Below are 15,420 nucleotides of genomic sequence, written 5' to 3'. Positions count from 1 at the left end.
AGTTACTGAGCACAAGGGCTGAATATCCAATACAGAGAGAGGGAGATGGAAAGAGACAGAGAGGTGGGCGGGCCTAAAGAAAACACAAACACTTGTTGATGCAATGCATGACGTAACAAGATCTCAGTTTAGACAATGAACATCATTAATATTCAGCATTTTAATCATGAATCAGTCTAATTTTGGGTTTATGCAAGTTAGGCACACTACCACACAATGTTTAAAAGAATCAAACCTCCTGATATTCAGGCGTCCTAACAAACGATAGAGCATCACTAATGAGCAGATTATCCGTGTTATTCCATGAATCACTTACTGCTTCAGAAATCCTCTTTGGTGCATTGCCCATGTTTCTGCTCTTCCCTGTGATCTCGTGGTTGGTGGCTGATGATGAGACACTGCTATCCTCGAGCCTCTATGCAAGCCATGTGACTTTTGCAAGACTGTCTTAAAAATGGGCCAGTGTCCTCCTGGTTAACTAACTGTGACCCACATGATGTCCCATAATGCGAGAGATTTACAAGACAGATGAAACTTGTCTAGCTGGAGGCTTCAGATTTTATTTAGAAGCAGTTAAACACAGATATGCAAAGATACAACTACTTCCAAAAAGGAATTGGCAGTTTCTTTGATGTTTAATGAATTTCAGTGTTTCTCAGTGGATTAACAGTTCCCAGATGTCTTTCAAAGCAACTTCAGTCCCACTTGGTGCAATAACATTTTCCAAATGTCTTTCAAAGATAGAAATAAGACAGAGATATCTTAAATATCAATCGCTATGACCTGCTTTAAGACACCTTATCAAGCTGATAAGCTACATGCAGAAAGAATATGTTGTTGCAAAGCACTTTGCATCTTTTTGTCTGCGCTGCCTGGGCGATAACATCAAAACAAATGAAAAACTGACTTCAGGAAAGGCAGGTTCAAACAAGGTTCAAGAGGTGTTGTGTTCTTTAGGATAAGTTTAAAAGCGGTAGCACCCTCTGCTGGTAAAACTCCAACACCACAGGTGAAGAAACAAAGGGCATGGGGTCATGTTTGATAGACTTCTCTAAAAGATGGGATGAGACGCAACATTTGTGCAAACAAGATGAACAGATTCGAATGCCAGGTGCATCTCTCTGATGTCTTTTATTTATCACCTGCAGCTCCGAGGAACAATCCTTATTAGTTCAACACATGACTGCTCAGAATAACACGCTCGCTTGGGCTCATCATTAAGCCTAAAGAAGGAAGGAAATGGACATGGAGTGCATGACTTCTATTTCTGTGATCGAGCCAATTAGAGGAACAATCTATGCGTATTTGTGTTTTACCAGTACTTCCATAAAAAATGGTCACCTAGGAAACATACAACAATACTGTGATAGGATTAGAATAAGCTGAAACATTATGTGTGTAATTGGTGTAGACGTTTCTATTTGCAACTGCTTTACTGTAAACAGTTCTGGATATCTGTGCATCTGTATTCACACAGTATTTGGTTTTTAAGTTGCGCTCAGTGTACTTACACACAGAACAAAAAAAAAAAAGAAGACCTACAGCCAACATTGGACGACAATTATGTAAATTATTAAACAAGCAGGCCTAGGTGAAAAAAAAGGTGTATATTGAGATAAGATAAGAGAAAAAATCTCTGTAGGGGAAATTCAATTTGACACACAGTGACAAAGGGGACTGTAATGCAAAAATAACATAAATAAAATGAATATAATAGGAAAAGATAAAATGGGAATAATACTCACAATAAACAAAATAAATCTGTGCACATGTCCTGCTCATAAAATAAGTTATATATATAGGGATATATATATATATGATAATATATATATATAGATATATATAGATATATATATATATATAGATATATATATATATTAAAAACACCAATGACCAACAACAAACAGTCTATATACAACTGTTTCTGTAAATGACAAACAATAATACTTATAGTTAGTTATTTATAGTTATTAGTTGGAATTAGAATTATAGTTAGTTATATATAGTTATTTATGGTTATTAGTTGGAATTAGAATTATAGTTAGTTATATATAGTTATTTATGGTTATTAGATAACTTTATATATGTGAAGTAAAGAGTTGTGTAAGGTTTGAACAGCCTTGAAGTTTCAATAACTTCACTTTATTTCACTAAAAGTGATGTATATTAAGAAAAAGAGCATCTAAAAGATCATAATAGGTCATAATATAATTCGCCCACCGTTTTATTCCATCAGCAGTCTGTGTGCATAATGGTAATAACACGCTGCTGCACGGTGTAATCAGTGACAAACAATAGAAGTCGTTCACAGGTCATGAAGCAGTTTCCGCCTGGTGGAAGTTCAGCGGGACGCCTACAGGACGACAAAGTTGTGATCCCTTCCTCCCCCTTGCGGAGCGTCCTGTCACTGGTGGAAAATGGCTGCTCGGAGCAGCTCCCCAAAGCTCAGAGAAAACTAAAAAAAAAGAAAAGAAAAAGAAAAGTCTGCTTTAACAACAAGAGAGGTCTCAGCTGGACCTTTTTTTCTTTCTACCAGACTTAAAGGAGGACAACTCGGGGAAGCCTCGACACTGAGGATGTCTCGCTGGGTGCCCACCAAAAAGGAAAAGTATGGTGTTGGTGAGTAAAAAAAAAAAACTTGCATGCTCCATCGTTAGCTCTCTCTCTGTCTCAGATTGAAGTTTGGGAAGGATTGTGATTAGAAAAGCGACCGGCTCTATTTGTTTCTCATGCGGTGGTTTTATATTTGCTTAAACTGCGCCAATGCAAATCTCGTGTGTCGGGGCCAGTTTGCATGAAACGCAAAACAAGGAATGTGCGTGTCTATTGTGAGGAAGAGGTCTGTGTGTGGATTGGGAATTGTTGAGAGGCGCGCCTAGTTATAGCACACACAGTTTCCTGTGTTATGGGGCCTCCGCTAACAAACTAACCAGCTCGTTTCGAGGCATCACTTGGAAATCTTTTTTTAGTTTTGTTAGGTGTTTTAGTGTTTTGTTTTGTAGCTCCCGTCCTTTCACTGGAGTAAAAACTCTTCGTCATCGCTTGTTTTTAGCTTTCAAAAAAGAAAAGAAAGGCGTCCTAGCCTCTCCAGTTTAGCTCCCAGTCTCCTTTCTAGGGGATTATTTAACACACAAAAAGTCTGACTTTTAATACTGGTGTTTAAACGCTGGGTAAAGTACTCACATGTTGTGGTTAAGCTTATGTAGCAATGGCAGGGTGTTAGAAATAAACATCAAAATGTGCTTAAAGTACCAAATATTTCATTTCATTGTAATATATTATGTCACTAGGCTATAATTAGTGATGCATTAAAGTGCCAGCGTCACTAATGATGCATTTTATAATACTGCAGGCAGGCAGGGTGGCTCAATCTGTAGAAATACATCATGATTCATTAGTTGGTTTATACTTTGTATTAATAATCCGAATCTGCAAAGTAGTTAGTAACTAAAGTGAATGTAATGGAGTAAATATAATACAATAATTACTTCCAAAATGCAGTGGAATAGAAGTGTAAAGTACTTAAGCGCAGCACTTGAATAAATGTAGTTATATTTCGCCGCTACTGAAGTTATATTGAAGACAGAGAGAGAGAAAATAGACATGAAGATTAATCATATTTATATAGGGAATTTTTTAGCTTGCGGCTTGTTCAATACAGTATACTAAGTTTGCATGTTCTTTTACTATAACTAGATACACTTCAGGTGCTGATAAATCATTTACTGTAAAGGACCCACCTTTTTAAAGAAACAATTTCCATTAAGCCACATGGTTTTTGGCCCAGGGACCACAAAGTTTGTAAGTGCTTTGGGTGTTAAATGTAAAAATTTGAATACATTTCCATAACTGTTTACAAAGCATTTGACGCACGCTTCTGTATTCAAAGACGTAGGGGACTTTGTTTACGGAATATGGCAGAAACAGAATATGCTATTCTTAATTATGTTTTCATTAACCACCTCTTGTAGTCTGCCCTGTTGTGTTTCTACAGCAGCCCAGATGTGACAAACTAAAGATGGCTCTAGATAAAGCACTGTAGCATTTTCTTTGCATGCTTTGCAGCCACTGTAGTTCCTCCTTCATGCTAGGAAGCAGAGGGTGAGGCGAGAGGTTGCACTGCTAGATGACCTTAAATCCTACACTGTCCCTTGAGTGTGTGTGTGTGTAGACAGCCAGAAACCTTTTTAAAGCATGTTGTGTCGGGGATTTGTTTAATTTTGAAGGACTCATAATGTGTAGTGTGAAATATATGAGCAAACATAGTCATGGTTTTGGAGTGCCTGGAGTGTAATGGAACTGATCCTGATTTTCCAGGGGATCCCCTGGAACGTCTTGGGTCCTGTTCATGCTCCAATGTAGCAAATTGCATTGCATGTTTTCCAGACAATGGAGAGTTATTTTTAATGTGTGTAATGCACCCCGCCACATTTTTGTTTTTCTGTGTCCATTAGTGGGTCTGAGGGTTTGTAGCTGTATGAGGGATGCTGATGCTGATGCTGACTGATGGATGAGTTCAGCAGGTTACGACCAAGCTTTGATTAGCATCTGCGACTACTGTCTCCAAACGAGCTCTGCTTGTTTTCAGTCCAGTGCACACTCCGTGAGCCCGTGGTCACAGCAGACATGGGTTACATAAATGTGTGCCCTTGTGTTTGTTTGTGTTCCAAACTATCAAGATACTAACGATTGCCTCGATATATATATTCTCCAAATATCCCTGAGATCTTGAAGGTGGAGTTTCTTCTCACTCGCTGAATGCAAGAGTGGATGAGTCATTATAGGAAGAGAGGCAGCTGCCACATCACTGCTGCAGAGGATCGGTGGGGTGCACAGCCATCGCACTTTTAATGCTTCATGTGTTGACCAAGAGGCACTAATGAGCACTCTGCGAGACCTCTTATGCCTGCAGTACTCACCGTGGACCTATTTCTGTTTTAGACAAACTTGTCACACCTTTCACTTCTCTCATAATGACCGCATGGCTTTATTAGCGTATGAAGAAAAAACGCCTCCTTTATAGTCTTTTCACAGCAGCGTGGATATCAAATGCTACTGTCTTCTAGAGCATGGCAGTGATAATAAAAGGGTTTTGTTATAATGCCAGCAGATTCATATTACAGTATTTGGGTGATTTGTCTTTTGATTTTATCATAACGTCTTTTACGTTATGATAAAATCAAAAGACAACAGAGCCATAACAGCTAATTAGATGATGTCATAACCAGCCAATTATCCTAATCTTCATTTATGAATTGTTTAGAGCTGGTTGGAACCAGCAGATGAGTTAAGACACTGATATGAGTGTTGTCCTGGTCTTAAACACTTTAGTATACTGTATTTGTTGAACACTGAATGTGTTCCCTCGTCTCTCCTGAGCCGTAGTGAGGAATGACAACCTGCAGACTCCCTGCACATCATGATAACTGCGCTTCCCTGCTTCGAGTATATAGCAAGTGGGGGATCCAAGTACTGTACTTAAAGATGCCCTGTGGAGTATTCCGGTAAACAAACCAAAGTAATGTTTACATTCAGTCTTGATTACCAAAATCTCATTTTGTGCCCTTGAGATCTAAGAAGTGCGTTGAGTGTTCTGATTTTTAAATCCAGCATTGTTTACATCCACATTTATTATCTTGCAGTCTTCATTTCTTTTCTGTTGGTGCATTGCAGCATATCTTGACGTATTATCGCCTCATGTAGATCAGTGGATTAGTGTTATGATACTGCAATGATATAATGTATAACCATATATGACTCACTCAGTACTTTGGATGGTACTTCTATACTTTCATTTCCCTTAATTTACTTGTACTTGAGTTTGCTGTATTGTTACTTTTACTTAAACATAAAGGATTTAAATAATCAGTTGGTGTTTGTAAGACCTGTTCCTGTTGGAAATCCACGTTCTTAATGCATCTGGAATCCCTCTATCCCACCAGAGGCAACAAACTTCATTGCTTTTTACATTGTTTCTGAGGATAATTAATACCCCGAGGCATTAGCTCCACTTCCCCCCTCCAAACAATGTCTTCAGTACCACCGGCATGTTCAGAATGCTGCCTGTCAGCTCAGCTTTGACTAAAGTAGATCTGGTGAATTGACAGGATCCATCAGCATTCACAAGACGGTCAAACGCAGAAAGAATTATTGACTATTTTTAAATGGAAGTTTAGGTTTTAAGCTCAGGGCATGACTTCATTCTTTGACCTGTATTCATATCATAAAATAGGAGTATGGTGATCCATTCGTCAAAGAAATGTAAAAACCATATCTCTCTTGACCTTGAGCTAATTTCATTACACAGTTTTTTTTCTCTCTTTCTTGTTAAATGCCAACCAGCCCTGCATAAATCAAAGGGATCAGGAGTTCTGAAGCCTAGTTATTCTTGAGGCATCTCAAAAGTGATTTAACGGGGCCTCTGGGAAATGTTTTTTAGCATCTCTGCGTTCTGCGATGAATTAACCAAAAATACTTTTTGATGCTAATTTCAAGTGTTGTCTCATTAATTCCGTTTCATCAGGATGTTTCTGTTCCTTGAGAGACTTCAGAGGGTTGCGGTTCTAGAAAGCAAACCAGCGAACACTAAGCAACAGGACTATTTACTGGAACTTGCACATCGCTGATGCCGAGACTGATGCACATTCGAGAGCATGTGGTGTCGTGAGAAATGTTTTCCACCCCAGCGATGCTTCTCTCTTTGTAATTTAGTTGAAAGTAATCTGACATAATACCAGTTTAGAACATAAAATAATACTATGATCAAAGTTCAAAACACATTTTGGACGCTTACTTTCCCCTCCCAGCCTGCAGTTGCAGGTTTGGGCAGTAAGGAAATGCTACTTCCTGTGGGTCAGATCTCATACTGGTGGCTTATCTAAGACGACAACTGGACACACACAGCTTTGAACGTCAGCTCTGGTGTGGCTATGATTCATATCCTTGTGTGTGTGTGTGTGTGTGTGTGTGTGTCAGACTGTAGGCCAACAGGACTGACAAGCCTAGACGACTCTCATTTGGAACAGGTTAGCGGTGAGTGACACATTGAGAGCAGAAAATAGAGACGCAGTCGTTTAGTCTGTTGAATGAGGCTGTAAGTAATTTGTGAAGCCCCCACCCGGCAACCAAGAAAAACCATCTCCCACCCACAAGTGCAGTAAACTAACAAATATGGTTGTAATTAAAACGCAGTCTCGGTTACTATATAAATTCTAACCATGTGTTTTTAAACTCCCCGCCTCGTATTTTACCCATGTCTTATAGTCTGGGTTGAAGCCATTTGGTGCAAAATATGGGCGGGTGAAATTTTAGTCATTCCCTTTTCACAGTTTACTTCTTGGTTTTTATACGCTCGGGGCTATTTTCATTGCATTTCATTCAGAAAATGCCATTTTAAGGCACAATGATTATGAAAAGAGGTGGAGAGGGGGGAAAAAAAAGCGTGGCTCTCGCCATCTCTGCACTCCCTGCCAGATACCGCTGCTATTAATCCCGGCATAACAAAGCATTCGACAGTATTGACTACACAGTTGAGTTTTAAGAACAAGGCGCATGATTTCTCGCTGTCAACGTTTTTAAACTTTCTCCAAGGAAAACCCAAAAAACGCTGAGCTGACGAAACCTGAGTGAAATAAAGCCGCTGATTAATTGGAAGGAGTCATGAGAAGAATGGAGATGCAGTGGAGATGAGCAGAAGGAAGGGTCTTGTTTTTCTTTCTTTTCTTTTTTTTTTTGGCTCGTCTTGTCAGGAGGGTTACAGTTTCATCTTTGTTTTGTCTGTGTTGCAGCCAGGCACCTTTTGCTCATAAATAAAAGTGTACAAACAGAAATTGCTCGTGTTTCCCAGCAGAGGGAGGGATTCAAATTAAAAGGATGCACGGCGTCTGAGTCGGTCCCTTCCTTTAGTGTGGTTATGTTTCCGCTTTAAGTGTTTTTATTAAGTGTACCTGAACGTTTGCCTTTATTTCCAATATTACGACTTGGTGCATCCCACTGTTGGATTATTTGTTTTTGCCAGAGTGCAGAATGCTGAATAGACCCACCACCTGGGATCTCATCCTGTTCATGCGCCTCACCCCATTTAATACAACTGTGCTGCACTTATTGGGCTGTCCACCAACACCGCATAAACATCTGTAAAACATGATTTGTGACTTAGTTTATATGCATAATCCCAATATGAGCTACCAATATGCTAAACCTTATGACTTGCACCTAATTTGGGGATTGTAAAATGTCCCCTCATGGGTTTTGCTTTTGGAATTTGATATGACATGAGTACACTAATCTTCTTGCACAAAATCCATTCACAGACTCGAGTGCATTGATCATTTACTCTTCATCGTTCCGGCGTTCATTAGACAACATCTCTTAGTGTTAGTCAAAACTTTGGCTATCATCTTTCTCGTCTCTCTTTGGAGGTCAGCATGACTTTGCTGTTATTCATTCTGAGGGAATTATATATTAGCCACGGCCCGCGCTGCTTGGTGAGGCGCTTCTAATAGTACAGCTCCCAATGGCTTGCTGTGAGATGGTGGCTAAGACAAATGACAGCTGGCCTATTTAATCAGTGCATAGCTAAGTGGTTCCACACTATTCCTTTTTGGCTCACCACTGAGACAAGGCTGGTACGCTTCTACATCTTGTTTAAGTGTCACTGTCATTCCGAAAGGTGGTGTTAACCTGAAGGAGTTAACCTCGGATTCACACGGGGAGGAACATTTGATTGTTCTCTTTTTAACTAGTAATTATATTGCAGTTTTTTTGTGACCACGGTTTTTAACAAAGCTGGAATGACTCTGAGGAACGCTAACAATCGACTGTTATGAATGAGAAATGAGTCAACATCCTGTGAAATCACCATTTGTACCCTTTTTGTAAGGACTTTTTGTTTGTCTCAGTTGTTTTGTTTCTACTGTAACGTCTAGAGAAGCTGGCTGCTGCTGACAAATGTGATCAGTAAGTAGCCATGTTGCTATTGGTGGCTTTTACAGATCATCTTTCTTGTGAAAGTTAACACAAAGTTGGCGTGAATGTGCGTGGACCTCCGTGAGGATCACAGTGGACTATGATGTACCTTATTTAAAAGGCAGTAAGACACAAAGAAGGAAGCACACACACATCTGTGTTGATCATGTATGAGTGACTGATGTGGGTACCCTTGGTATTGATTGTGGACATGACAAGCAGCTTGTGCATTGTCTGAAAAGAGTCCTGCTGTGCGGCTTTTGCTAGCTTGACAGATGGCTGATGGTGTGTAACACTTCAATGTGAAACAAAGGTCACCGATGTAAAAGTGTGTTATTACAGAATGTAGATTCAGCTGGATGAAATGCATATATGAGAACCTTTCAACTGTCATATTATATCAGACAAGTTGTTGGTTCATATGAATAAACTTCAGCTTAGTTTAACGTCGAACAAGTTTCTTTTAAAATGATAGTCACCACCAGGATTGAACCTGCTGAGACAAAGTGACTACTGGCACAAATATGTAATTCCCCGGAGGATATTCAGACAAAGCACTTTTTCTTTATGACAAAGTAAAAAAGTGTCTTTATTCTGGCATTTTAGCCACATCCAATCAGGTCGAAAGGAATACATGGAGTGCTCCTTCAATCAGGGTTCAAGATAACCAGACATCTACTCTGATTGACCTAACCTCACAGCTGGACACCGTGTCCGTCGGGAAATTGTTCAGCGAAGGCGATAACCCTCCCTGATCCTGACATCTCGTTATCAGTTTAATTATTAGATGATGGCCTGACCAATAGGCTTGTTAAAAATGATTGTGTCATAGGGTTGGACAATTTCCAGTACACTTTCCATGGCAAGGTAAGCTGCGAATTTTGGAAATATTCCAAATTGGAAACTTTCCATGGGAATTATGGGAACAAATGTGGTTAAGTTCCCTGTTAACGGCCAACCTTCAATTTCGTAAATCCCTGGTTTATATCATAAATTCCCATGGAAAGTTTCCAACTTTGAAAACGCCTGGAATTTTACAACCCTACACAAGTGTGTTCATTAATTAGGTTTGCAGAGGTGGTCTTTGTTTTAGGTGAACACTGCGGGAAGACTTGGTAGAAACAGAGAAGACCGTAGGTCAATGTCGAGAATCTTGTTTTACCTTTTAACCAAACGCTCTCTTCCTGTCTTCTTGGCTCGAGCTGAACTAAACATGCCACAGCCTGGATGAGGTGTCAGTATGAGCTTCAAGGGAACAGCGGTGCACTTCATTTATAACACAAGAAAAAACGAGAGCATCCTTGCACAACAGTCTGTGGTACAATAATCTTTTGATCTCGATGATCTTATTTTCATAATCGTCTGAAGCCAAAATCGTAATTGAAAATAAAAATTCTATTAATCGCCCAGCCCTACCAGGCAGTCATCCAAACATGGTTTATCCTTCCTCCCTATGGATTACTATTAATACTTTATTTGTCCTTTTTTGCTCGCAAGCTATTAATATCTATGCAAGTTGTCCTTTAAAGCAGCTCAGCCATAAACATCAGGAAGCATTTCCTTCCTGCAGATTTGTGTTTGTCCTAAGACAGAATAAGCAGCGAAATGGCTTTGTGGAAACAAAGTTTAATGTCTCGGAATAAAAACAAGAGTAAAGAATTGGCAGTGAATATAAGACTGTAAACTCAGTCTGTATTGAGTACTCTTAACAACATCTAGCTGACCGCTCTGGCTGAGGCTTTATTCTACCAGAGAGTGATGAGCTTGCAGCTGAGCTGAGTCTGTGCCAGGCTGCCAGTGGGTGAACGGACACTGGGCGAACTGTCTCTTTCTGCAGATCAAGCATGAGCTAAAAGGACTACCTGGGTACACTCACTTCCCGAGTACCTCAGAAGATGGAGTCTAGCTGTAAGCTGTTGGTAGGTATGACTCGGGGTGTGTGCATAACTAAAAGACAAGTGCCAAAGGCATCAACATGCAAGCTGTTATTAAAGTGCCATAAGCTGGAACACATTCTCCAGTGAACATATTTATTTTGCCTGAGTAAACTTCCCTAGAGTTATGTTTTCCAGTCATTTTGAGTCTTCCAATCCCAGCTGCTGAGATTCATCCATAGTAGAAATCACAGGGCTCAACAACTCTGAGGCTAGTCAGGTTATAAAAATGTCAACATTCATATCAGCAGCAGTCCATATTAATGTTGCATTTGTCACCTTTTTAAAATGTCCCATGGGTTGTTTTGGGGACTCGTAATGGAGTTGTCAGTCATTGATTGTGGTCGCAGACGGGGCTTGGGACTGCCACGTGCTGCAAGAGACAGCCTTTCAGTACGGCTGGCATTTGATGAAATGGCCTTTTGTGTGTTTGTGCGTGTGTGTGTTTGTGTGTGTGTGTGTGTCTGGCTAAATACTTGATAAAGTCAGAATGTTGCAGCACAGTTGTTGGTGAGGCCCTGGAGGCAGTTTTAGATTTCAGTGAGTGGCAGTTCTTCTCTTTGATCAACCTTTAGGGATTCATACGAAGTCGTCTTCTGTAGCTGACACCTCCAGCCTCCTTTTTGTTTTAAAAAAGACATGATGGAGACATGAAATGATTTTTAATCTGGTCAACCTGAACCTTTGAAACCTAAAAAGTCCTCTTCTGTCTGTTTGCATGTGTTTGTTGATACAACTAGGTCAATTAAAGAGACGCAATTATCCAGCTATGAATGTTTTCAGTGTCAACTAGTCTGCTGATTTCTTCCTGGATTCATTCTGATCTATAAAATGTTGGTTACAGTTTCCTTAAGCCCAAGATGACGTCTTCAAAAGTCTTGTTTTGTCCGACCAAAATCCCAAATACTCGTCTACTGAACTAGCATAATGGGTCGAATGCATGTGCAACACTAGCATGTGCACACTTTTCCAGTCAAGTATACGGTTATAATAATAATATCTGTAATATGTGTGAGTTACTTAGTCACATAGTGAAATCCGTCACATTTAATTAGCAATCGTCACAAAACTGCTTCATTTAAATGCTTATATATTTTGGTGTATTCTGCATTTTCTACTTTTACATGGTGCGTGACTCAGGCCCGGACATATTAAAATAAAAATGCTAAACTTAATTCCAGAACAGCTCTGTCATGTCTGGCACGTATCAGATGTAATGGTTCAAAGATATCCTCCCTGTCACTGAAATCAAGCGCTCGATTGTCATTCGCGAAACCACAAGCGCTTACCTCGGAGCAGCCACATAACCAATGGGCTACAGAAAGTAAACAAAAAAAAACACTGCAACACAAGAAACTCTTCTATAAATACACACATATATGCATACTGCGTGGTGTCAGGTTCACAGTACACATCTTTGGCACTGTAGTAACATGCATTTTTAAAAAGCCTGATGATGATTTTGTCAGTAGTTTGTACAAAATGTTCTCCCTTGAAATCACAAGGAGAGCAGAGTGGTAGGTGATTTCAACAGCTTAGGATGTTAAGGCCAAATTAATTGTGGGATCTTTTGTTCTCTCAGGGCGACTATACCTGTTGCTGTGGGTGGCAAAGGATTATACAGGAGGTTAATTGCCATCATGGCAACATTTTTAACATGTGCACGATCCTGTAGTGGAGCATGTACACGTTGATAACATTAAGAAGTATTTCTTTCAGCTAAGTGTCAGCGTTGCAGTCTCAGCTTTATCTCGCCCGTTCACCAGTCGTCTTTTGAACGTTCCTCGCTGTGCAAGAATGTCTGCGTGCGCTTTTTAAGACCGTTTGACAGTTTGATGTTGGCAGTTAGACGCAGCGGGGTGACTGCAGGCAACCTTTCCTAACATCATTACTGATATTCCCGACCTCCTTCTTCTTCTTTTTTTTTTCTGTAGGACATTTCAGCGCATCGGTGCCACGCTGCTCTCTTATCACTGACATTTCTACTTCAGTCGAACATAACCACAGCCTTCTGATTATAAATAATAGCACGAGGAACAAGACCTACTCGTTTCCCGTCGAACACGACTGTTTTACTCTACTTGGGGCAAATGAAGTACTGTGCCAAAGTACTGTATCGTATGTTTGTCAGTGAAGTCACGGAGTTCGGAGTAAACTTGCTGAGTCAATTGCCGAGTTCCTTCAAACATTTGAAGGTAATTATGCCCTCATTAGCATTCGTATCACAAGAGATGTAACACAGGGCAGGAAATAATTAGCTACTTCTTGCTGTGCAAAAGGCTAATCTGTGTGGATTCTGCCAATTTACCTGCCCACGCTGTGTGTCGGCATATACGTGGAATCAACACAACCCTGCGATATGTTTGCATTGTTCAAAAGTTTGCAGGTATTTATGATGCCACGATTGTTCTAAATGACAATGCATCATAGTGTTTCGAAAGCTCCCAAAGCTCATGAGGTGTGTGTGTGTGCGTGCAACGTTGCAGAGAGGTTTGCTTTGCAAGGCCAGCGCAGATACTCGTGTACCACCACAAATAACACCAGAGACCACTGTGTGAGAAACTCCGTGTGAAAAGCTTTGCTCAGTGCTCTGTAATGAGCTAGGTTCTGCTCTCTGTCCCTGTTGTATTGAGAAGATGATTTTCAATTAAAGGCTCTGCAGAGGCGATGGAAGCTGAGTTATCGGCCTGCGCTAGATTGTACCCCGAGGCCTGTGTCGGAGCCAGGGCACACGGCAGGAAGTACTGCCAAAAGGTATTACTGTTGTTGGCATCTAGATCTGGCACGTTGTAGTTTTTTTCCCCACCTGCTCCTCCCCTTCACCTTAACTTCTCTCTTCATGGTCCACACCTCCCCTGCACTCTGCTCTGTTCATCTTCCTGTAGTCATTGAAAGTATCAGCATTTCCTCAAAGCCTACTGGAAGGGCCCCATCTATGATACCGTAATATCTCAAGCGGTATTTCCTGCTTGTTTCCAGTCAGAGGGAGGAGGAACCTGAGTGAGAATGAGTGAGTGAGTGTGAGAGAGAGAGAGAAAGAGAAAGAGAAAGAGAGACCTCGGGCTTTCCTGTCTCCCATCTCAGCCACTGTCGTATTAATTTCAGGTTAATTACAATAGCATTATCACCATTTTCCAACTGCAGATAAAGCTAAAAGGCTGTTGTATATAATTGGTTTAAGAGAAAAAAGGGTGATTTTGTTGGTATTTCGCAATCCCGGGTTCAGTGTCTGCATTTGCCTCTAAATTAGAACTATCAGGCTTCCGTGCGAACGCCTAAACCTCTTATTAAACTCTATTAGAGAGGGACTTGAAATTAATTATCATGTGTTCCCTGCCTTGTATGTCACTGACAAAGCTCTTTCTCCGTCTGAGTATTACAAACATGGCGCATAGTTGATTGTTGGCTTTTCACCGTGCACGCTGCTGTCTAATATGATAATACCAATATTGCAATATTTCAGGCAAACCCCAGTGGACTTGCACATTGCTGTGTTTTTTAATAACTAACGTAGATGCTTTCATTTCTTTTACTGCCTGAAGTAATCTTCAATTCTTCAGATTAGAAAATAATTGAATACATTTGGAAATTGTCATGTTCCAAACCTTGACATATCTTCAGTGCTCTCCACATCACCAGCATATTTCTGATACTTTTATATTCACCTTTTGTCTCATGCAACTATTGTTCTGCAGGGGACATCTGAGTGTTAACTGTGGGAGTTGTCTCATACAATTATCTCCTGCTAAAGGCTTTGTTCACACTCAGTTTGAGACGGTGGATTGGCAGCCTTGACACACTTATCACCCCCAGAAACATAACAAGTGTGTGCAAGTATCACCCATATCAGAATAGGCTGGCATTGATACCGAAACAATTATGATTCTGCTGACAGTTGAATAATTATTGGTGGTCCTTGAGGTTCCAATTTTTTAAATGTCAACATATTTTTTCATGCTCATAAATGGAAAGTAGGAAATTAAACATGTTTTTTTTTGGACAAAACAAGAATTTAAATATGGCAACCTTTTGAGAAATAAAAACACTTCTGTGATAGTTTCTATATAAAAAAGATGAATCAGTTAATTGAGAACGTAATCATCAATCATCATAATAAATCAATAAATCAGTTAGTCTCTTGACAGAATCGTCAACAATTTTGATCAGTTCATTGGTAATCTTTTCTTGTCTGACCAACTTTCCAAAACCCGGACATTTAAAGACTCCTTGGACTCTGAAAGAAACTGCGACGGGAATTTTGGTTTGAACTTTTTTTTATGGTGTTGACAGTAGAGGGATGACAGGAAATGAGGGGAGAGACAGATGGGGAATGACGTGCAACAAAGGTCCCCGGCTGCACTTGAACCGGAGACCTTGGGAGGTTTGTGGTTGGCACCAAACCCCTTTGGGCCTTACAGGATGCTCTTGCATGTGATTAACACATCCACTGATGGATTCACATTATTCCACAGGTGGCAGATGTACCAAGATAATGCAAAGGCAAGAAGGAATAAGAGTA

At 40.2% G+C, this 15,420-nt stretch overlaps 1 protein-coding gene across 2 annotated transcripts in view; it reads left to right on the top strand.

The window, feature by feature from the left end:
- The first annotated feature begins 2,293 nt into the window (after positions 1-2,293).
- The window catches only part of dock1 (dedicator of cytokinesis 1), a 178,517-nt gene continuing 165,390 nt past the window's right edge, over positions 2,294-15,420 (top strand). Inside the window, exon 1 of one of the 2 annotated variants that reach the window (XM_027289642.1) lies at positions 2,294-2,619. In XM_027289642.1, coding sequence (XP_027145443.1) covers positions 2,577-2,619 — 43 coding nt within the window. In that variant the 5' untranslated portion in view covers positions 2,294-2,576. The remainder of the gene's footprint in view (positions 2,620-15,420) is intronic. The other variant, XM_027289643.1, reaches the window with a different exon arrangement.

This window comes from Larimichthys crocea, chromosome XVI, assembly GCF_000972845.2.
Source record: "Larimichthys crocea isolate SSNF chromosome XVI, L_crocea_2.0, whole genome shotgun sequence".
NCBI lineage: Eukaryota > Metazoa > Chordata > Actinopteri > Sciaenidae > Larimichthys > Larimichthys crocea.
The sequence above is the reverse complement of the archived record's forward strand: the minus strand, read 5'-3'. Positions and strand labels throughout refer to the sequence as shown.